At 39.8% G+C, this 24,849-nt stretch overlaps 2 protein-coding genes across 10 annotated transcripts in view; one reads left to right on the top strand and one right to left on the bottom strand.

The window, feature by feature from the left end:
* The window catches only part of CSNK1A1 (casein kinase 1 alpha 1), a 49,116-nt gene extending 28,494 nt beyond the window's left edge, over positions 1-20,622 (bottom strand). For 5 of the 8 annotated variants that reach the window (XR_003002321.1, XR_003002322.1, XM_024738283.1 and 2 more), the window contains exons 1-2: positions 19,907-20,622; positions 19,178-19,284 (exon numbers count right to left, since the gene is read on the bottom strand). Coding sequence is in view for 5 of the 8 variants with exons in the window: in XM_024738283.1 (XP_024594051.1) it covers positions 19,178-19,284; positions 19,907-20,029 (230 nt within the window). In the remaining 3 variants the exon portion in view is untranslated. The remainder of the gene's footprint in view (positions 1-19,177; positions 19,285-19,906) is intronic. The other 3 variants (XM_024738286.1, XM_024738287.1, XR_003002323.1) reach the window with 2 other exon arrangements.
* An 84-nt stretch (positions 20,623-20,706) lies between these two features.
* Positions 20,707-24,849, top strand: part of ARHGEF37 (Rho guanine nucleotide exchange factor 37) — a 75,116-nt gene continuing 70,973 nt past the window's right edge. Inside the window, exon 1 of one of the 2 annotated variants that reach the window (XM_024738278.1) lies at positions 20,707-20,846. In XM_024738278.1, the coding sequence (XP_024594046.1) occupies positions 20,789-20,846 (58 nt within the window). In that variant the 5' untranslated portion in view covers positions 20,707-20,788. The remainder of the gene's footprint in view (positions 20,847-24,849) is intronic. The other variant, XM_024738279.1, reaches the window with a different exon arrangement.

The following is a 24,849-nucleotide window of genomic DNA, read 5'->3' as shown; positions in this document are numbered from 1 at the left end:
GCTGCCCGCAGGCTTTCTCTAGTTGCGGTGAGTGGAGGGGGGGGGCGCTACTCTTCGTTGTGGTGTGCGGGCTTCTCGTGGTGGTTGCTCTTGTGGAGCACAGGCTCTAGGCACACAGGCTTCAGTAGTTGAGGCTCGCGAGCTCTAGAGCACAGGCGCAGCAGTTGTGGCACATGGGCTTAGTTGCTCCGCAGCATGTGGGATTTTCCTGGAGCAGGGATCGAACCCATGTCGCCTTCATTGGCAGGCGGATTCTTAACCACTGCGCCACCAAGGAAGTCCCCTGTTTAGTGTTTTTAGTGTTATTTCTTTTTTAAAATTTTGCTCTGTTATTCTGTTATAAAAGAAAATTAAGACTGAAACTAGAGAATGGGGATTTAGTATCTTAATAACTATATTTTTCTAGAAAATGCAAAACCAGCTACTCAAGCATGGTCTCATATTCAGATCCAATGAATACGCTCCCTAGAATCTTATGTAAAAGATCGTAAGGTGACTAGGCTTAAAAAGCTCACATTCCTTCCTACCCTTTTGCTTCAGCTGTTCCCAAGGACTACTACTTCGCAAACATGATACACGAATAACTACCATCGAACACACAAAGGAATTCATTTTCACATGTCTTTGCAGAAAAAGGTAGCCTGATGGGGAAAGTTTCTGCTTAACCTTACAGAGACTGTGCTCACTAGCCTAAGAAACGCAACAGATGTACCAATCTGCTAATGGCAGAGTTGATCTGCCCTTATTGTACCTAAAACTATGTTCAAAGCTGCTGCAATTATCTCTTTTCAATCCTTTATTTTCGATATAGGAATTCAACACCATTCACATACATTCCAACATTTACAACACTTGAAAGAAAAGCTCACAGTGGTGGGTTTAAGAATCTGCCTTCCAATGCAGGGGACACGGGTTTGGATCCCTGGTTGGGGAACTAAGATCCCACACGCCACGGGGCAACTAAGCCTGCTTGCCACAACTATTGAGTCCGTGTGCCACAACTACTGAGCCCTTGCACCACAAATAGAGAGAAAGAAGCCCGTGAGCAGAAATGAAGAGTCCACTCACCACGATGAAAGATCCCACGTGCCACAAGTAAGACCCGACACAGCCAAATAAATAAATATTTGTTTTTTAAAAAAAGATAAGTGATGAACAAAGTGAATAGCTTTATGTTCTCCTTTCCTGATTCCTGTTTTGTTTTCCTTCTTTTTTTTCTTCTTTCTTTACTTAACGGCAGAGGCAAATCTGTGCTAGGAAGCTGTCAGAAACTTCAAAACCAGTCCTTGCCATTATAAACATCCAATACTAAGAACATGGCAGATTTTTAATATAAAAATCTAATTTATTGGGGCTTCCCTCGTGGCGCAGTGGTTGAGAGTCCGCCTGCCGATGCAGGGGACACGGGTTAGTGCCCCGGTCCGGGAAGATCCCACATGCCGCAGAGTAGCTGGGCCTGTGAGCCATGGCCGCTGAGCCTGCACGTCCGGAGCCTGTGCTCCTCAATGGGAGAGGCCAAAACAGTGAGAGGCCCACGTACCGCAAAAAAACCTAATTTATCTAGGTTTTAAAGAAAAATAAATGACTCTATAAAAAAACACCAAATCCAGAAAGAGCTAAGGCAGTTATGGGAAGTCACTAAAAATCAAAGGCAAAAGAGAAAGCACAAATCAACTCTCATAAGACTACATCTCATGTCTACATCAACAAATTTGTACCAATGGCTCCCTAACAAAATTACAATAAAGTGAATTTTACAACCATCCAATCCAAACTACAAACTTGAAATGTCAAAGGCACAAATTCATACTTCACATCTTCATGCAATCACACAATTTCATAAAGCACTTTGTGGGAAGTCATATGTAAAGTAAGTCTTTAACAGAATACTCTCATAATAATTAGAAACAAGGGGGCATTAGATGAATTCAGAAACACACTTTAAAAAAAACCAAACAAGTTATTAGGCATTTTTCTCCATATAGCTTAAGTGTATGAGTTTAAGACACAGCCCCTATTCTCAATATCAAGAAGACAATCCCTAAAAAAACAACTAAAACATGAATGATTCAAAGGCATTTTCCTCCATGGTGCAACTACGGCACTTCTAAAATAATTAGGTCTTTCCGCTTAGAAATTGGTATTATAACTCTTTAAACCTAAGTGATAGGTGTTTCTTTCATTCCTCCTTTTGATCTCAAGGAATATATAACTTATTTCTCTAAATCTAACATCTCACACCCTCCCCATCTGTGCTTTCCACCTGTGTAACCCATCCCGACATTATTACACACAGATTAGGAGCCAGGAACAGCCTTCTGCTTATCCAAATCCTACTTACTCAGTTTCTACCTTCACCTCCACGTTTTCCACTTTTATTCTGCAAGCTGCTAACTCTCCATTTTCAATTGCAACATCCTAATACCCAGCTGCCAAAGAAATCTTCCTTAAGTAGCCTATCCCACATTGGTCTCCCGTTTCACAGAATACCTATAGCCACTGACTACTGCCTATATCCAAGATCTAACCCCTTGACAATACAAATCTTCAGGTACTGTTACTTTGGCGTTTCTCTCTCTACACCTGTAAGATAAAACCTACTGTTTGTCTTATCTCTTCATAGAACGTGGGTAACGAGCAAGCACTAAGCTGATTCTCTGAGATCATTTAAGTTTGCAGACAATCTGAAACCCACAAACATGAAAACCTCACTCCTATTCTCCACTTTCTAGGTGCCTTCAACCAGAAACTCAGGTCTTATCTTTAGACATTTTTCAACATAAGCAGCAATGTGTTGCTACTAAGTACACTATGGTAAAGTAATGTGCACACTGTAGGTAACTCAGATACTTATGAGATTAAAAACAAACTGGTTTGATTTGGACCTTATTCTTCCTAATAGTTTCAAAAGATGCAGAAGAATCAAGTAATTTAATGGATGAAAGCTAAAAAAAAAGGGGAGGGGGCAAGGTCTCATTTACTATTTGTTTGTTTCAAATCAATGTCTTTAGACTTAGTGTTGCCTGACCAATCAAGGAAGTAGGCCAAGGAATGAGCTCGCAACTTAGAAAACCATCATTTCTTACTGAGAGCATAAAAAAGGTACCTTAAGGTCTGAAGAAGATGCTAAGAGAAGGCAAGGTCCATCTCTCTGATCTTATTTCCTTCCTCTAAACCCATATCCAAACTAATTCTAGTTAAAAAATTAAGAAACAGATAAAAAGCACAAGCCTAAGATAATACATGCACAAGTCAATAGGGCTGACCAAAAAATGCTAACAGAATTCAGAAAAAGCAAACGATCAGTGGGAACTACATCTGTCCAAAGAAACCTAGTGAAAATGGTCTGTTACTAGTCAGATCCTGAAGGAGGGATAATATTTTGATAGATAAGGTAGAAAAAGATATGCTAAGGGCTTCCCTGGTGGCGCAGTGGTTGGCAATCCACCTGCCAATGCAGGGGACACGGGTTTGAGCCCTGGTCCGGGAAGACCCCACATGCCATGGAGCAGCTAAGCCTGTGTGCCACAACTACTGAGCCTACGCTCTAGAGCCTGCGAACCACAACTACTGAAGCCCGTGCGCCTAGGGCCCGTGCTCCACAGCAAGAGAAGCCACTGCAATGAGAAGCCCACACACCACAATGAAGAGTAGACCCCGCTCACCGCAACTAGAGAAACCCCGTGTGCAGCAATTAAGACCCAACACAGCTAAAAGTAAATTAATTAAAAAAAAAAAAAAAAAAAAACGTGTGCTAGGCAGAGGCAAGAATAGACCATGGGCTCGCATAAAGGGGCGAATCAAAGTGACTGATAGTTTGGGGCTATATTATAGACTCTTGAATACCAGGCTAATGTGCTTTAAATTCTATAGATAACTGAGGAATTATCAGTGGAGTATGGATGGGACATAAGTATTAAGAGTTGGCCTTGGTGTCGGTATGCAATATGGAAACTGGGGAGTAGGGGAAGGAGTGACAATGACATGAGAACCAATTAGAAGAGTTATATTATAGCTGAAGATGTGGAGCTAGAGGTTTCTTTTCTCTATTAAATCTCGATGAAAATGGAAATACCTTAGAAAAGAAACAAAATGACTGAAATGAAATATTTTAGGTATTGCTATGAGACCCAAGGACTTCCAAGAATAGTAAATCAGTGTAATTATCGTAAATACTCAGTTCAGAATAAAGGACCTAAATATGCCCATCCCTATGACTATAACAATAACAAGAGAAAAAAGAACATTTGTTTAACGTAGGTCTTCCCCCCTGACTCGACTGGTGACAGTTAATTTTATGCATCAACCCAACTGGGCTAAGGGATTCTGAAATAGCTGATAAAACGTAAAACAGTATGTGAAGCTATCTCCAGAGGAGATTAGCATCTGAATGACAGGCTAAGTAAAGAAAATCACCCTCCCTAAGGTGGGGTACGGGAACAGAATAAAAAGGCAGAGGAAGAGAAATTTCCCTCTCTGCTAGAGCTGAAACATTCATCTTCCATCTTCTGCTCTAGGACATCCATGCTCCTGGTTTTCAAACCTTAGGACTCAAACTGGGACGTAAATCATTGGCTCCCCTGGTCTCAGGCCTTTAGGCTTGATCCAGAACTACACTGCTGGTTTTCCTGGGCTTCCAGCTTATAGACCACAGGTCATGGGACTCCCTTTTTTTTTAATTTTATTTTTTTATACAGCAGGTTCTTATTAGTTATCTATTTTATACATATTAGTGTATATACATCAGTCAAAATCTCCCAATTCATCCCACAACCACCCCCACCACCACCACTTTACCCCCTTGGTGTCCACATGCTTGTTCTCTACATCTGTGTCTCTATTTCTGCCCTGCAAAGCGGTTCATCTGTACCATTTTTCTAGGTTCCACATATATGCGTTAATATATGATATTTGTTTTCCTCTTTCTGACTTACTTCACTTTGTATGACGTCTCTAGATCCATCCACGTCTCTACAAATGACCCAATTTTGTTCCTTTTTGTGGCTGAATAATATTCTATTATATATATATGTACCACATCTTCTTTATCCATTCGTCTGTCAATGGGCATTTAGTTTGCTTCCAGGTCATGGGACTTCTTAGCGTCCATAATCGTGTGAGCAAATCCCTCATAATAAATCTCTTTCTGTCTACCTATAAATATATCTCGCTTTATTGCTCTTTGCAGGTATCATGTTTTTTACAAACTGTGGCAACCCTGCCTTGAACAAATCCATCAGCACCATTTTTCCAACAGTATATGCTCACTTTGTGTTTTTGTTACATTTTCATTATTTTTATATTTTCGTTATTATTATATTTGTTATGGTGATGATCTGTGATCTTTATTTTTGATGTTACTGCAAAAAGTTACCACTCGCTGAAAGCGCAGATGATGGTTAGCACTTTTTGACAATAAAGTATTTGTAAATTAAGGTAGGTACAATTTTTTTAGATATAATGCTATTGCACACCTAACAGACTACAGTATAGTGTAAACATAATTTTTAATGCACTGGGAAACCAAAAAATTCGTGTGACTTTGCTTTATTGTGGTATTCTGGAACTGAACCCATAATAACTCTGAGGTATGCCTGTATATATGATCCATCGGTTCTATTTCTTTGGAGAATCCTAGTATAATAGGGGCAGCCATTTTATGTCTTGTTCACAACTCTATATTCCCAGCATCCAGCACAATGCTTTACATGCAGGAAATGCTCAGTAACATTTGCTGAATTAAAGAATAAAAAGCTGTATTAGAGGTTTTTACCAGGCTAGGGCATGCTTGATGTGGCAGATGAGGAAAACAAAAAAAGGAATACAAAAATACTACCTGTACTGAAAGTACAAAGTCATCAGGAAGCATCTATTCATCTTTGATTCAAATAAGTCAAATAATTATAAAAGTTTAGAAGTGACAGTCGTAACAGATAAATGTCTTTTCCTATGCCATTTATCTTCCCATCTTTAGATTATCGTCAGAGTCTTCACTGAACTAAAAGTATGAGCACTGAATCAGTGCTGTAATATACCCATTTTCATAGCATCTACATTCTCAAGACAGTGTATCTCAAACTTAGTCTCTTGCCAAATTATCATCATCCAACTTTTATGTTCCTTTGTATGAGGGTAGAAATTAAGGACCTGGTCTAGTACAATCCCACTCAACTCTAAGAACTAGCTCAAATTCCCCCTTTAGGTTGCTACTGCTAACAGTTCCAGCCACCTTACTCTCTTTAGTCTGAATTCCTTTTAATGTTCCTATACATTAATATTTATGTGCACCATCCTTAACAGTAGAATTTTGCCTTTCATAATATTATAAAAACTATAGATAGCTCTTCTTCCCATCCTTCAACAGCACCCAAATTACCATGGGCCAAAAAAAGTCACCTACAAGGCAATTCTTGTTTATCTTTTCCTGTATCTTTCTTCTTGCTTCTCATTGTAATCATGCCACGTTGCCTTTTCCCTTTTTGTTCTGTTTCTGGCATGAGTGTGTTGGGGTTAACAATTCATTTAAAACAGTTAAGAAAGGCACTTCCTTCTCCCCCCTCCTCCTAAATTACCAGACTTCAACAGCAGGCGACCCTCAACCACAACACAAGCCCTCAATTCTCAATTTAAATTCCTGAGTCTCAAAAGTCACCAATCCTCAGAAGTAATGAACTACTGCATTCAATAGTTCATTACTTCTGAAAGGTGGAAGCACCTATGAACTTGAGTCTTAAGACACTGTAACCCTTTAACCTAGAATTGTTAGTACTTATTAAGCTCCATTTTATTAATGGCATTCATCATGAAAACAGAACTATGATGCACAGCTTTGACTACATTTTGATTCATGTAACTCTTCGGCGCTTCTGAAGAACTAGACACAGGACTAAAATGTGGGTCACCTCCTGATTTTCTATTAACTCTTGGTATACAAGATTGCTGTGTAACTCTCATTCTCCTTCTCTGCCCATATTTGCTCCTTAGATTTGTGGCCTGCGTTTTACTTTGAATACCTAGGTACCTAGAATTTAATGAACTAAACTTTTCTCTTGCCATCAAAAATTTAAGACCAGGCTTCCCTGGTGGCGCAGTGGTTCAGAATCTGCCTGCCAAGGTAGGGGACACGGGTTCGAGCCCTGGTCCAGTAAGATCCCACATGCTGCGGAGCAACTAAGCCCGTGCGCCCCAACTACTGAAGCCCTTGTGCCTAGAGCCCGTGCTCCCCAACAAGAGTAAAACAAAAAAAAAAAAAAAAAAAAAAAAAAAAAAAAAAATTAAGACCATCAATCTATTTCCTCCTCTTGCAATTTCATTTAAAACACAATTCATATTTTATAAGGTCAGTAACACAAAATTTTTATTCATAATGCTTTGGATTTACAACTTGCAGAAATACCTTTGAAATAGTTTGGGATCCAGAGCATTTTAACTAGAGAAAGACACTCATTGCTGCTATTTGGCTACTGCAGGGAACTGGAAAATCAGGTTTAATAAAGAAAACAGACACTAAGTTTTCTGGTGAATTAAGCAACTAGAACCAGAAACACAAATACCGATTAGACCGATTTCTCCATACTAAAAACTGATTTAGACGTTAAGTAAGAAAAGAACCACAGTTTTAGCTGTGGGTATGGTGATCAGAGTAATAATTCTGATAATGTGATGATTTCAAGAAATTTTAGATATTAATTCTATCTTTTACTTCACTGAACCTTTCCCAGAACTTTCCTAGGTCTTCCAAACCTTTTTTAATTGGCTAATTTCCCCACCCTTACAATCTCACACCCCTGGGGAGGGCACTGATAAGCATACAAGTAATTTAAAATTGAACAAGACTAGAAAGGGAAAAGAAAATAAATACTGGAAATCCACCAACTGAGAGACCAATCCTGCATCAATGTATTTAGCTACAATAACCAAGAACTTGCCCAAACAACTTGTGTGGGTGGGTGGGAGGTGCTAGTTCTACACCGAGTGTTCTGAATCTTTTCTGTTGTCATGGATCCCCCACCTTTGGTAGTCTTATGAGGCCTACTGATCCCTTCTCAGAGTATTTTAAATGCATAAAATAAAATATATAGCATTATAAAGAAAACCAATTTTAGAGAAATTCAGTTACCATAAAATTACTTTAAAATCAATCTTGCTATAGTAATATACATGTTCCATATTAAAGCATTAAATAAATTTAGAGGCAGGTCTAACTAGTACTATAATTTTGAATATAAAGACTATTTTGAGTTACATGCAACAATAATGTAATATGAAAATACCTGTGATTTCTATTGGTGACAAAGCCATAGGTACTGCCAAAACTAGTGGGGACTGGTTGCCTACGTTTATAAAAGAAAAACTAGGTTCAGTTAGAGGTACATGAAAATAAAGGTGGAATTGTTTTCCTATCCAATTCACTGACCTTGTGGAGGGTAAATCCCTGAACCAAGTTAAGAACCCTGCTCTAAACAGATTTTTAAGGTAAATAGACTGCAGAATAAGATCTAAAACTTGGGCATCATATGTGTTTCACTCAGCAGTAATAATGTCAACTAAGATGATTCGCTTTCCTTCTTCATCCTAACCCTCCTAACTGCTACTACTAATCCTTTACTCACAATATCATCCCTAAGATCTTTGAATTATGCTGTAGAAATCCTATCCACATCAGTCCCCTTGTTCCTTGCCCTCTGCCTTAAAAGATGCATAAATGTTCCTTAACCCGCAAATTTTAAAAACACAAACAAAGGGCTTCCCTGGTGGCACAGTGGTTGAGAGTCCACCTGCCGATGCAGGGGACACGGGTTCACGCCCCGGTCCGGGAAGATCCCACATGCCGCAGAGCGGCTGGGCCCGTGAGCCATGGCTGCTGAGCCTGCGTGTCTGGAGCCTGTGCTCCGCAACGGGAGAGGCCACAACAGTGAGAGGCCTGCGTACCGCAAAAAAAAAAAAAAAAAAACCACAAGCAAAAAAATGTGCTTTGATACTTAGTAGTACTAAAGCTCCTATTAATTTACCCTTTCAATATTTATGGTGGCTAACAAGACAAAACCCAATAATTCTTGCTCTCATAGCTTACAGCACAGTCTGTGTAGGCAAACACATATGATGAAAGAGAAACTGATGGTGAAAAGGTACAAATTATGGGGACCCAATAGATCTTTCAGAGGGAGGCATTAGGAAAAGCTTCTTGACTAAGAAGTATGTTGATTCTTGAAGCATAAACAGAAGACGGCCAGGTAAAGAGGTGTGTCGGGGTTAGGAGTACGCATTAAGCTTGTTATTCACAAGAAACTGGAAGTACCCAGCATAGTTGGTTCATAGTAAGACAAGATCATCCGATTTTCTTGTTCACAGTTAACTTGTTGAAAGTCTAGTTTCTATTTGCCATCTTACTCTCATTTTTTGTTCTTGGTTCCCAGTATAATGGTTATTATTCTCATCATACTACCCAAAATTATACTTCAAAGATCACAAATGGTCCTTGCTGTCACTGCTCTCTCTAGCCTTGGTCATAGTAGTACTGGAAGACAGTATGTGGAGAACTGGAACCTCCAGAGGAATACAAGTATTAAAATATACTATTCCACTGGGAAATGGGACAATATACCTGTAGTTTCACAATACCAATTATAAAGGGTTGATCAAATCTTTTCTTTTTATTTATTTATTTTTGGCTGTGTTGAGTCTTCGTTGCTGTGCGCGGGCTTTCTCTAGTTGTGGTGAGCAGGGGCTACTCTTCATTGCAGTGCGCGGGCTTCTCGTTGTGGTGGCTTCTCTTGTTGCGGAGCACAGGCTCTAGGCACGCAGGCTCCAGCAGTTGTGGTGCACGGGCTTAGTTGCTCCACGGCATGTGGGATCGTCCCAGACCAGGGCTCGAACCCGTGTCCCCTGCACTGGCAGGAGGATTCTCAACCACTGCACCACCTGGGAAGCCCCAAATCTTTTCTAATAGGCAAATGTATAAAGTAGATTAGCAGCTATCTAGGCCTGGGGGGATATGGAGAGTGATTGCTAATGTGTTCAAGGTGGGTTTTTTTGGGGGGGGGGTGATGAACATTTTAAAATTGGATTATGGTGATGGTTGCACAACTGCACAAATAGTAAAAACCACTGAATTGCACACTTCAAGTAGATGATGCTTACACAGGTAAATTATCTCAATAAAACTGTCAATCTTTTACCAAAATCTGCTCCTCCAGTCTCTGTGTCAGCACTTATTAAGGACCTACTATGTGTGTGATACTGCTGATAAGGATGCCATAAGCAGCATAAGACCTAAAAGAACAGATAAGTGACAAGTACAATATAAAAGCGACAATAAAGTAAATATCGCACTCCCAATGCAGGGAGCATGGGTTCGATCCCTGGTTGGGGAACTAAGATCCCGCATGAGGCAGCCAAAACAAAACTGGGCCCCCTTTTCCTTCTTCCTAATTTAAATCTCAAATTCTCAAGGCTAAAATGACTTACCTCCACTCCTTAAGAAGAGAAATATGAGAAAACGTACATTAAAATGTTAGAGCAAGGGACTTCCCTGGTGGCACAGTGGTTAAGAATCCACCTTCCAATGCAGGGGGCGCAGGTTTGATCCGTGGTCGGGGGAACTAAGATCCCACGTGCTGAGGGGCAACTAAGCCTGCGTGCCACAACTACTGTGCCCACACACCGCAACGAAGACCCAGTGCAGCATGCATGCATGCATAAATAAATAAATACCTTAAAAAAATGTTAGAGCAAAAAAGTAACAGAAATCAAAATATCTCTTAGTACACTTCAGAGACCAAAAGGTTTCCTTTAGGGTGCTTTCTGCACTATAGGAATCACCTGTATTAAGACAGTTTTACATATAAAGATTTAAGAGAACAAATAATTTTGGCTAGATGAAACATTCCCCCCACCACATTCTACAGTAATTAATTTGCTTAGCAAATCCTTCTTAAGTAGATAGATTCTAGGTTAAAAAAATTTTAACTCAAATTTCTCTGTATTAGCAAATGAACACAAAAGAAAACAAACAATTCCAAAGTTTGATATAATCTTTTAAAAGTAGAATAGAAGAAAGAACACAAAGTCTGGGCTTGCAATGTTAATGCAGATATAGGAAAGGGGAAAAATGGAAGAGGCAACGCAAGCTATTAGAAAGGAACGATCTAACCTGAAAGAAAAAAAGCAATGAATGAACACATGAATATCTATCCATAAATTTAAATTCTATGTAAACCTGAACTAATAATATAGAACTATGCAATATATACTTATAAAAATAAGCCCTTCAGTGACTAGACAATTAAAAAGTGGCCCAGTAAACCAGAAGTTGGATTTGAAAATGGGAAGCTGGTTGAACTCACAGTATATGCAATATAGTGCAAAGAATAGTGAACCAGCAGCCAAAAAAAACCAGGTTCTAGTTCTGGCTTTGCCATTTTCTTACCGGCATAAGCCATTTTTGCTCACTGATAAACCTTTTTTTTTAAAAGAACAAAATATATATATACATGTATATTTATTTATTTATTTGGCTGCACCAGGAATTATTTGCAGCACACGGCATCTTCGTTGCTGAGTGCAGGATCTTTAGTTGTGGCGTGCTTTAGTTGCGGGGTGCAGGATTTTTTGTTGCGGGCATGTGGGATCTAGTTCCCTGACCAGGGATCCAACCTGGACCACCAGGGACGTTCCACTGATAAACATTCTTAATATAACTTATCTATTATACCTATCAAGAGATACAACAGTAATTATGAGATTGTAAAAGCACTACACAAACAAAAGGATTACTTTCATTACAAAAAGCAGTTGCCCAACAATTATGCAATGGCAACAACCAAGACAACAATAGTCAGAGCCCTCTCAGCAAAATAATCACTAACTACCCCCAACTGCTCAGTACAATGGAGTGTCAAAACCTCAACACAGTATTTCCCAAAGCATGGTTCTGCGGTCTTTAGCAGAAATTATCTGAGGTTACTTGTTAAAAACACAGACTCTTGGGGCCCATTCCAGTACTGGTCAAACAAATCTGGGGGTGAGACAGTAAACCCTACATTTTAAACAAGCTCTGTAGGTAATTATTATGCATGGTTGATGTTTGAGAAATGCTGACTAAGCAGGATTCACAAGGAGACATAATGGGGTCCCTGCTGACCTCTCCAATCAAGGCAACCTCTGCATGGTTCAGAATGCTGTTTGGGGCTCAAACTCATATTATCCCTTTGATGTTAAGGGAAGGTTCATGTCCTTACAGGAGATTTAGATATCTTTACTCCTAATTTTCAGCAAGAGACAAATTCACAATTATATACATGTCAGGTACATGGCAGATGCTCAATAAGAACGTAAGCCTCACAAAATTTTTGTCTGTTCACTGAAATGTGCCCAGTATCTGAAACTGCCCACCCAGTATGTAGTAGGCACTCAAATATATGTATTTGTTGACTGAATGAAAAACGTTTGCTATTTCTCTAGAAGGTACTGTACAGGTACTGTAAAGTTCACTATCACTCTCCAACAACAGAGCTTTAATTTTTAGAGAAAAACCCAACATCACTCCCTTTCTTAAGAAGGATACAAAGTATTAATATTATGGAGGTCCAAAAATGAGAACACTAGGATTTCAACAAGTGAAGCTTAGTGGTAACAATAATTTCAATCAAGTGAGAAGAGCCAAAAGCAAAACAACCTAATGTGAATACATAGTGAATAGGGTAATAAAGGAATAGAAAAGGAAAAGAATGGTATTTACATAAAGGTATAAAATCCAGTCTTTTAAGAATTTCATTATAGTGTTACCAAGGACAATGTATTAGACACTTCTAATATAACTGAAAGACTTGGAAAATTTGGAACTTAAAACAAAATTTACAAAAACTTCATGCTACTACTTTCCAACAAGGCAGCTTTAAATCAGATCTCACACTCCCCTTGCCATAAAAGCCACCTTAAGTACAGAATAATCTGGCAGTGTAAGGAAGTGTAACAGATAAGTACTCAGAGCAGCTTCCAGACAACCTGAAATATAGGACAGCCTCAATTTCAGGTTAATTTGCAAACCTTGCCATTGCACACTTAAAGATGGCACAAACAAAACATATGATGTGTACTATGTATGCTTAGTCACTGTCGCCATCTTGTTTCCCTTTAATAAAAAAAACTTCTGTACAAAAACTGCAAGTCAGAACCAAAAGAAATTCCAAAAGGCCAATTCACCACTGATAAATACTTATGCTGACAAATGTCCACCACATTAGCAAGGCTTTACTGTGAAATTAATAGACACCAGCATTTTGATATAGTAGTATCTTTATATCAGGATTCAAAGCTAAATCAACTAGTACAGCCATATTTCCATTTGTAAATTGCATACCACCTAGTGAGTTCAGCTGAGTTCACTTAAGAAATACTAAAAGTGGGAATTCCCTGGTGATCAGTGGCTAGGATTCTGTGCTTCCACTGCTGGGGGCCTGGGTTCAATCCCTGATTGGGGAACTAAGATCCCAGAAGCCGAAGGAGGCAGCCAAAAAAAAAAAAAAAAGAAATACTAAAAGTCATACCCTCAAATCAATTAAATCAAAATATCTGAGGTTAGGAGCCAGGTGTCAATATTTTTTTTAAGTTTTCTAAGTGATTCCAATGTGCAGCAAAGTTTGTGAACCACTGAAAGAGGCAGTAAGATCTATTCAAATAACACATCAGCTGTGTGACTCTAGGCAAATTAACCATTTTGACTCACATTTTATATAAAACCTCAACTTACAGGATTGTTGTAATGATTAAATGAGACCATGTGCAATGCCTGGATATTGGTTGATTCTTTTTTTCTTGCGCACAGATGGAAAAAAGAATGTTTAGCCACACTAAATTCAACCAACTACCCACTTATTTCAAAGTACATTATCAATGTTATGAATAAAAGGCAACTAAAACAAAACGTCATTGCAGAGAATGGAAGATGCACCTTTTATTCTACTGATCCCATCAATTTATATAATGCATTAAAAAAACTCTTAAGGGCTTCCTGGTGGTCGTACCGCAAAAAAAAAAAAAAATATATATATACATATACATATATATATATATATACATATACAAAACCTATGTTGTCACAAAACATAGCCTACCAAGGATCAGCAGTATTAAAAAAAATAAAATATTCTTTATCTCATTAGGGAGTGTGGGTTGTTACATCAGTGTATGCATTTGTCAAAACTGAGTCAATGGCACATTGATCTATATACACTTCACTGTATGAAAATTACATCTCATTTAAACAAATTCCATTAAGACATGGATAAGTACATGTTATGTGATTACTAGTTATTAACAATTTTCAAGAGCCACCTGAGATTGTATTGGAAATACAAACAGTAACAAAAAGCATAATTTAGACTAGTTATTCATTTATATTATGAAACCTATTAAGGTACTCATTTAGCCTCAGAAAAACTTCTGTTAAAACTCAAAGGCTGATTTTAAGAATAAAATGGAATAAACCAAAAGATTAGATTTATAACATTTGTTTCAAACTCTAGTCTTCTCTTGTATAGACTTCTTGACATTAAAGTTTCTTACTAAACAGGACAGATCATGAGAAAACATTACTAAATCATACCTTAGGTACAGATTAAATGTACTTGGAAACAAAATAATCTAGCTCTAAAATCGACTAAAGCCAAGGTAGTAAAATCCATGGACTATACAAGGGTTTACAAGTATTTACTCCACTTTAAGATACAAATTAATAATGTCCACAAAAGTTCTCATCCAGCAATCCATGGATTCAAAAGGGAGAATAAGAATCATAAGGATCTAATTAAATAATAATACAAACAATAGGTTACTTACATTTATCAGTTTTTCTGTATGAGACCAAATGCCATAGAGTGAAGGAGGCAAAATATGGCTCTGCAGCATCAAATGAAAAGGTGTGGGTTATGTGAGCAGACATGATTTGACCCTGACATAAAGGTGAAAATGGCTCATAGGAAAATTGAAAATTAGGAGATTTCTAGTAACCCCTCTGAGACTCAACAGTCTAATTTATATATCATGAAGTGTTGGGCTATTATCTCTCAGGGTTCATCCAGCTCCAAATGCTATCTAAGCATCATTACATTATTCCATTACTAGAAATCCAGCATAAGCCAATATAAGTACCCTTAGTGTACCACGGATTCAGTTACTGTATGAATCCTGTGATCTGTAATGTTATCTCTCTGATAAAGACATACCCAGTGTAGACATCATCTTTGTTCTCTGATAAGAATATTAGAACTTATTTACAGGATATATGCTCAGTGCCAAAAAGCTAAGATGAAAATTTAAGCTGCTTTTAACACTGGACAGTAAGGATTAACTAGTACTTTATAAATATCTCCTAGAATATTTGACATTCAAAGAGGGCAAAAAAAAAAGTGGTGAAAGAAACAAGACAACTGGGACCTCCCTGGTGGAGCAGTGCATAAGACTCCATGCTCCCAATGCAGAGGGGCCTGGGTTCAATCCCTGGTCAGGGAACTATATCCCACATGCATGCCGCAACTAAGAGTTCACATGCCACAAGTAAGGAGCCCACGTGCTGCAACTAAGACCCGGTGCAACCAAATAAATAAATATTAAAAAAACAACAACAAAAAACAAGACAACCAAAGTTATCCTATGCCCCTCCTATTTTCTTTATCATGTTTTCCTATAAAAGTATATTCCATTAATTTACTTTCTCCTAAGTAGTAACCTATGGTTTACCTGATACAGGTAGCACTTTTAAGGTCCTGAATGGTATCTCACTACTAAAATATCATTCAAAGGTAAGATCTAGACAAAACACCAAATGTGATGAAATGCTTTCTAGGTACCATCATCTGAAAATAAATCTTAAAATTCAGAGCTGAAAGTTCTGAGATCAACTAGGCCAGTGACTTAAGTAGAGAAACTTGTTCAAACAAAACCCTACCCAAAAGCTCAGCATGCAAAACTAGAAAATTACCAACCTGGCAAAACCCTCTTTTGATTTCAAAAATGAGGAAACTGATATGCCCAAAGAGGTTAAGGGACTGACAAACCCCAGATCACTCAATCAGTACCGCATAGCAGATTTAGAGCCTGGCTATAACATAACTGCTTCTTTAGAGAACAATTTAATTCAGTTCAAAGTGGCACAAAGAAAGGGAGGGTTGTAACAGAAACACAGTAATTTAAAATGAGCTGCCAGAGGTCAATTCACAAGGCCCAAGGACTTTCAGTTTCTTAAAAATATCAAGAGACTGAACGCCATCCTCTCATTCTTGCTCTTTACACTCACTGGATGCTATGCTTCTGCACAATAGATCCCTTAGTAAGGTCCTTACACACTAAGGACTTGATAAGGCAGGTATGCTATATAGGCTAGGTAATTTTCAGCCCTTGTTTTAGAATATCCCATAGTATCTTTAAGAAAATTGCAGGGTGTGGGGTAGATTGGGGGAGGAGGGAGATATTAGTGTGGTATAAATGCAGCAAATCTAAAAATTTTTAATTAGTGTCAACATTTCTAAAACAATGGGTAACAGAAGAGACTGCCCTTTTAATCTAGCTAAACTGAATAATTTAATTCAATATTTCCCAAGTAAATATTTATTAAGTGTATACTATATATAGTTGATGTGGAAATAGTGGGGAACAAACAGCAAAGGGGAAGATGTTGCCACCCAAAATAAAGAAAGCTTATGTAAGTCCTTATCTTTTCCACTTCAGTGGACAAACAGTTCTCTCACACTGTACTTTAAAACCAATGATCCATTTTTTGTTTCTATGTACCTGGACTCTACTACTCCTAAAACAAATTTACTCTTTCCTCACCCTCATGCAATTACTACATTCTGCCTTAGAGACCACTCCCAGAAGCCACACTTTACTCTTGGATGCCCTCCCCAACCAGTTCACCAAGCTTTCTTCCTTAGAGCCAGATCCTGAAGTCCCATCTCCTCTCCCAGGAAGTCTTAACTTGAAAGTCAGGTTAACCTCTTTAGCTCCATCCAGTTTATAACTACCACAACACCCTCTGCACTCAACCTCTTAGAATTTTGCTCACAAGTCAATTTCATTTATTGATGTGTGTAATCAGTATATTGACTATTGCCCTTGTTGGTCTGTATCAGTGTTGTCCTTAAATAAAAGCTACCAAATAAAAGTGCATGTATTTAATTTGCGTTTAGCACTGAAAATTTCAGGACGCGCAGGCTCAGCGGCCATGGCTCATGGGCCCAGCCGCTCCGCTGCATGTGGGACCTTCCCGGACCGGGGCACGAACCCGTGTCCCCTGCATTGGCAGGCGGACTCTCAACCACTGCGCCACCAGGGAAGCCCTTACTGCTTTTTTGAAAATGATTTCAAATACATTAAGTTCAACCTGATTTGTGAAATTTATAAAACCTCCCAACACAGATGAATCTCAAAAGCATTACGTTAAGTTAGAGAAGCCAGACACATATGACCTCATACTGTATGATTGCATTTACACGTAATGCTAGGAAAAACTAGTGATGGAAAGCAAATCAGCGAGATCCAGGGTGGAGAGATGAAAGTAAATGCAAAGGGAAAAGAATTTAAAAATTTTAGGCGAATGCAATTGATATTTTTTATTTTGTGAAGAAAAAAGCTAGATATTTTAATCAAGGTTTTCACTTTTCCACAATAACAAATTTATTTTCCTACACAGCAGGGTTTTGTTTTTTTTAAAGGGATGAGAACCATTAAAAATCTCAAATCTGGATTATCTCAGATTTCACATTAATCTTTACCTCATAAGATAAACCTGGAATTTTCTTCCTAATAATTTATTTTGACTTTGAACCAATAGAAAATCGTATCACTCAATTTCTCCATTAAAAATGTCTATCAGCATTGGAAAATTTTTAAGGATAGTGTCATTCCGGTTGTTTCCACATCAGAATTAATGTATATAACCCAGTCATTAATTCAAGATTTGAGGAATAAAAGCTGGGATAGTAAAACAGGCTACAGTAAATACCATTCCAGTTAATTCTCAACTACCTCCGTATCTTTTTGCAAATGTTATTTTTGAGTAATTGTTGGAAAATGGTTGAGTCTTAAACTATATTTTAGTCTCTACTCTGGAAAGAGACTCTTTAATCTCAAAAATCAAACTATTCTAAAATCCTTTAAAGTTAACCATTTAAAAGAACCCAGTGTCTTCATCTGGTCATCTTTTATCCTGATTACTATTTGCCTTCACCAATACCACATCTCCAAAAAAAAGCCACAATTTCCCAGATGTGAGGAGCTACTGACCAAGTAACTCAACAGGTTAAAGTTACTTGTCAAACTGTGGTTACACGATTAAGTTTTCTTTTAATACGACGGAGTCAATTTCAACATAGCGCTGTTCAAACTGCCTTTGCCATTTCCCACAAAATTTAGTACACAGACTGAAATGTAGCAAACATTACCATCCTTTACAAACTTAATTAACACTTCTGGAAAGACTATGAAAGATTTTGCAGAGTAAATTTAATTTCACATCGCATCTGCTGCAGAGATCAGACTGTCATTATGGCATCTCCTTCCCTGAACCCCACCACTGTCTGCAGCTTTATTCTGGGCTTTTCAAAGGTTTAATCAACTCAGGGCTGCTAAAGAGGGTCTCAAGGAAGCATAACTTATGAACTCAAGCAGAGAAAAGGGCAGGAATATGCGGTTGAGTCACGTCGTTCCGCCATTTTCTAAGCGGAGGAGGAAGACATGTTGGAACAAAAACACAACAAAAGAGCAGCCATTTCCCAAGCCAGCTCCAATAGCAACCCGAACTGGCCCAGCCCGGTGGCTTCGGCACCCTCAAATCCACTTCACCGGACAAACCCAAGAACATCTGAGGTGCAGACGGAAAGAAAACAGCAGGCAACCCTTCCGCGTTGGGATCAAAGATGAGCCGCATACTTTAACCGCAAATGAAAGCCTCGGGAAGAATGACGGAAGCTTTGCAGCCGAGTGTTACAAACTGAAATTCTAAACTAAGTTGGCAAACTAAAATTTACTCTGTGATTGTGGTGACTTACGCTTCACAGGAAACCCAGGTAACTCAAATACCAAGAGCCGGCTTCAGCTGGCCCTATCACCTGCCTCGTACACATCTTCCCCGTTTCCATACTTCCCTCAGAGGATCGCCTATTTGCTTAAGGATTCTTACCGTATGTGGGGGATGCCAACCCCACCTTGAAGAATCTTATAGAGTTTGCTCTCGTACAGCAACTGGGGATGCCTGGCCTTCTGAGATTCTAGCTTCACTGCCACTTCCTGCAGGGGAAAGAGGGGATGATGGCATCAACATCCTTATGGATTCAATGTCATTTGGGAAAAGAGAGGGAAACACGAGCAAAACTCCAACTCTCGACTAGAAGGTGGAAGTGAGAGGCTGGGAAAAGAAGGCTCTCTTTGTAATTATAAAACGAGGCAACCAGCCTCAAAGGCCTCTTCAGGGGATAGTGACGAAAGCGGCACGTCCTCTAAAGTGCAGGAAAACGATTCATCCAGAAAACGTAATGAGAGGTTATGAAGAAAGCAGGCGATCGGATGCTGTCCTAATGGGAACAAAAACGCCGGCAGAATTAAAAATATAGATAGAAAAACATGGGGATCACAGGAATAGGATTTTGCCGTCCTCACCTTAAACGACGGTTTTAAAAGTTCGATTAAGGTGTATTTTTAACAAGCTGGGAAACTTCCTACTACACCCAACCTTTATCTTGGGTTCTTTCTTCCCTTTTAGGGAAAGAAAGCGGGGGTGGTTCCTAAGGCAGGAAAACTGGCTCCCTCTGGACTTCCCAGTGCGGCATGCGGTGGGAAAAGGCCCGAACAGTTCGCGGGAGGGGGGGAGGGCAGGCGCAGCGTAGTCGTGAACCCCACCCCAGGTGATTACCTCGCCGTTGGTGATGTTGATCGCCAGGTAAATGTCACCGAAGGAGCCAGACCCGATCTTCCGTACCAGTTTATATTTCCCTCCGACAATGAATTCGGCCTTGGAGCCGCTGCTGCTCGCCATCCTGAGAGACGAAGATGGAGGCTGGGGCTAAGCCCCGACACCTCTAAGGGGAGAACGGGAGACCTCTAGGGCTCGTCCACGGAGCAGGGCTCCGGAGGGCGGCAGGAAAACGCTGGCTCTTTTCTCGGCGTTACAGGGCCCAGAGTCGGCCAAGGAGAACCTAATCACCGCTGCTGTCAGGTTTTCTTTCTGTCAGGCCGCAGATTGTTGAGGGGGTTCTCACGGTAACCAGGCTGGGCCACTTGCTTCTGGCGGCCGCCGCTGCCTCACTTTCGCGGCGACGTCGCGGGCTGGAAAAGGAGAGCGGTGAGTTAGGGCGGCGATACCGCTGCCACCACTGCCGCCGGCTCCCGCCCGGAGGGACCCCTGTCACTCCGCCGACGCCGCCATCTTGTCACTCCGGCTCCAGCCAACACAAAATGCCCCCAGCACTCGGGAGCCGCTTCTTCACGGCGCAGAGCACTCTGGGAAAAGGATCGCGGGCGCTAGCCCCGGACGGTCGACAGCGAGAAGGGAGGGCGGGACCGGATCCGTGAGAGTCACGGCCCACGCTCCGAGCGTCACCCCGTCACCGCCCAACTGCGCACGCGTACTGCAACCCCGCTGACTGCGCAAGCGTGCCGTGGAGTCTCCTCATCCCCGCCCGGGGCTCATTTCCACTTCCGGTCGTTGGCTGTTTCACTGCGAACTACCTGTTAATCACCTCAGACCCGCCTGGTTTCTGAAAGGCCACGCGGCCCCAGGTCTCGAGAACATGTTATGGAGGAGTCACCTTCATTTTTCGTGGAAGATGGATACGTCAGGGCTTGGGAGATGGGTATTGACCTTTGCTCTTTGTTTGAGGTGGTTTTTAACCTTTTGATCTTTACGGGGTCTACTCCCCCAACCGGCCCATTACAGCTCAATTTCTCTTTTGAAAGAGGCTATCGCCTCTAGTGGAGAGAAAGAGAAAAGCATCCCTGTGCGGGCTGGGTTTGTTCAGGGCTCCCTGTTTTAGCAGTCTAGTTGATTAGTCTTACTAGAGTTCTGCGCTTTACGGAGTGTTGGATTCCCTGTTTTTACAGGAGGGGGAAAAAGAGGGAAAGCAGGAATTAACCCTGCCGCTCTGTGTCTTTGTGTTGTTTACCCACTGATGATATTTGATTCCCGAAGGGAGAAAAAAACCATATTCGAGTAATGTTAATGGCCAGTATATGGTGAATAGAAAATAAGATTTACTGCCGTGAAAAAACTGCCCATATGAAAGTTATCTTCTTCGCCCCCGCCCCCCCGCAAAAGAAACCTTGAAGAATCCTATTTTGGTCAAAGCTGTGTGTTGATGCTATCATCTGCAATATGACTCAAACCCTGATAAATGAGTGAATCAAAACCTCAGTTGTGAAAATTTAAGCAAAATCTATCCCAAATAAAATAATTTCATTAAAACTGGAAAAAATGTAGACTTAACTGCAAGTTTGAAAGCTGATGAAGTAGTTAGTAATGGGGTTCATCCTGGAAGATAACTGGAATTCCTACATGTTTCTGACTTAAATATTTGTATTCATAAAGCGCTGACCTAAATGTCTTGAATTTGAAAACAGAGGGAAAAGACTCAGGGTTAGCATGAAGTTTTGAGGCCCAGGCCACCTGACTCCCAAATCAACACTGTTAGGCAATCTCCTTTGGTGACTAAAGCATGTCTGGCCTACTTAAAATTCTCTGCTGTTAGAGTTTGGTCTTAAAAAAAAAAAAAAGTCAAGTTTAAGCATTTTGAAGTTTCCAAGTTTTCAGAGATAGCTACTGTTCTGCTGATTTTCCACCACAGCCATCCAAAATTTAATGGATTCCTCAGCTTAAGGAGTTCCTTATAAGGGGTGGGGTATACATTTAAATGGATTTTTTGTTGTTGTAGTGAGGATACAGATGCTCAACTCGGAGTTGGGGGGTAACGGTGTGCATGGAGTGGACTAGATTAGGGATTCCCAGAGGTCTGTGCGTGGACAGGGGCAAATCGAGTTTTCCATGAGATAACTAGAAAAGAAGTATAATGCGTTTTTTCTTTAATTTATCTAATTTCAAGTTACACGTTATTATGAGGTTTTATCTTCCTATATATGTGTTGTTGAAGTGCCCTTTTATACTATGGTCCTGATGGTAGATGGTTGTTTTGTTGATATCCTTGTTTGGCAAAACTAAAAGTTGATACTTAATGTCTGTCCTCCCCACCATTTTTTTTTTTTTTTAACTTTTATAAGCTTTTGAAATGCCACAGTCTGGGACTCACTAATCTAAATCACTTTTAGAAGCCCTTTCAACTCTGAGAGTCTATGATTTTATGTGTATGTTTTGGTGTGTCTCCTCACTTGTTTCCTGCCTGCTGTAATCACTATTCCACCATTGACAATATCCAGCAAAATGTACTAAAATGCCAAATGAGTGGTAGTAGCCTTTTCAAATGTGATTTCAGTTGAAAATCTTAAGATTTAAATTTATCAGATTAAGAAGGGCGAAAGTTGGGTTTTCTAATGTAGAAAATGGGGATTTTAGGTGTTGGCTACGAATTCAGCCTTCTCCTTAAAATCATGTATTATTCGTGGTAACTTTCGGCCTCAGTAATTGAATCAGTTTTTGGTTACAAATCATTCTGGGATTTTTGTTTGTTTGTTTGTTTTGGTTTGGTTTTTGGCCGTACCACACGGCTTGTGGGATCTTAGTTCCCCGACCAGGGATGGAACCTACGTCCTCTTCAGTGAAAGCACGCAGTCCCAACAACTGGACAGCAGGGAATTACCCATTCTGTTGTTTTGAATCATCAGCAGCTTTACTGTAATGGAGGAAATCTTCTGCAATGTGCCAAAATGCAATTCCTGACTCCTGGATCAGCTGAATTCACCAAAAATATAATTTAAAGTATAGAATAAATATTTTAGACCTTGAATGAAATTGAGATCATCTAGTTCAATAATCATATTTGGGGCTTCCGTGGTGGCACAGTGGTTGAGAGTCCGCCTGCCGATGCAGGGGACGTGGGTTCGTGCCCGAGTCCGGGAAGATCCCACGTGCCGTGGAGCAGCTGGGCCCATGAGCCATGGCCGCTGAGCCTGCGCATCCAGAGCCTGTGCTCCGCAACGGGAGAGGCCACAGCAGTGAGAGGCCCGCGTATCGCAAAAAAAAAAATCATATTTGTAAATGCTTTGCAATCTACACAGTGCTTTCACACATACCAGTTGGGCCTAGCTAGGACAAACTGTGGCTTGCCCAAGATCATACAGATCTTAGTGTCAAAGAAAGGATTAGAACCCCAACCTCTAACTAAAATAAAGAGAAAAAGGAAAGGGTAGAAGGTAAATTGGGACAGTCATGCCCCACTGATTACTTGTTTTCAAAGAGAGATCAAGATGAATTGAAATTTTTTTTTTTTTAAACCACAGTGCTTACCCAAGGAAAGGTCACTGGAAAGCAGAGTGTGTTTTAAGTAAAATGATAAGGACAAGCTTAAGAGGTATAGATAGGTGCAGTAAGGAAGAAAAGAAAATCACAAAGGTGGTCTGCCCATCTCTGGAGTTGTTTCGTACAAATAAGCAGAAAAATGGAATGACAGAGACTATGTCAAATGCTTTTTCACATGTTGTTTAACTGTTACTGTTATGCAGCTTTGTGCATGATCAGTATTAGACAAGCCAGTTAATGAAGTGATTGAAAACATGAGAACATCAGAAATGTCCTGTTGTATCAGAGTGATAATCCATTAAGTTTTTTTTACTAGTCTTTGACAGTGACAGCTGTTTCTATGTTCCTTTCTTGTCTCAGTTCCTGTTCTCCCCCTCTGAGTTATTCACAAGGTTTTGTGAAAGTATATTGCTGCATCTACGATAGCAACTTCAAACACTTTTGAGACATTCTGCAAACATTTCTTACCTTTTATGGGGTCATTAACCATAAATTTATTTTGATTAATTTAATTCTTTGAACATATATATCTGTGCTTTTGAACCATATGCCTTCAAGATTCTAAAGTTCCACATGTATGCTACCCAATGATCTTTTAATAGTCATTTACACATAAAATGTTGACTGCTCTTTTCCTTATAAAAGTGACAAGTATTCCTTTGAAAAATTTAGAAAGTTTGATAAATCAGAAAAAAAGGAAACAAAAATCTCTTAGAGATAATCATGAAATGTTAACAATTTGCTGTATATGTGTCCAGTCTTTTTTTTTCTATGTGTATTCTCTGTGTGTTTGTGTGTATCTTGAGTGTGTGTATACTTATCAGTACATATGTGTGCACACACATATTTTTTTTTCATATATTTAATTTTATTTCTTAAAATTTGCAACAGGTTGGGGCTTCCCTGGTGGTGCAGTGGTTGAGAGTCCGCCTGCCGATGCAGGGGACACGAGTTTGTGCCCTGGTCCGGGAAGATCCCACATGCTGCGGAGCGGCTAGGCCCGCGAGCCATGGCCGCTGAACCTGTGCGTCCGGAGCCTGTGCTCCGCAATGGGAGAGGCCACAGCAGTGAGAGGCCCGCGTACCGCAAAAAAAAAAAAAAAATCTTGCAACAGGTCGTCATAGTGCACTTTCAGTTTTGAGATCTGTTTTTTCACTTAATGATTTGTTGGAGACATATTTCCGTATAACTAAGTAATCTTCCAAAATATCATTTTTAGTATCTCTATATTAAGTATATATCATATTGACAGAACAACATTTAACCAATCCCAATGGAGTATTTTAGTTATTTCCAAACTTTTGCTAGTGTAAGCAATTTCAGTGAACATTCCTATAGCTAAATCTTTGTCCACATCCAGAATTAATTGGTTAGGATTTTTTTTTTTTTTT

Source organism: Neophocaena asiaeorientalis, unplaced genomic scaffold (genome assembly GCF_003031525.2).
Source record: "Neophocaena asiaeorientalis asiaeorientalis breed wild unplaced genomic scaffold, Neophocaena_asiaeorientalis_V1.1 scaffold404, whole genome shotgun sequence".
NCBI classification, from domain to species: domain Eukaryota; kingdom Metazoa; phylum Chordata; class Mammalia; order Artiodactyla; family Phocoenidae; genus Neophocaena; species Neophocaena asiaeorientalis.
Note: the sequence above shows the minus strand (reverse complement) of the source record. Positions and strands in the feature narration are given on the sequence as shown.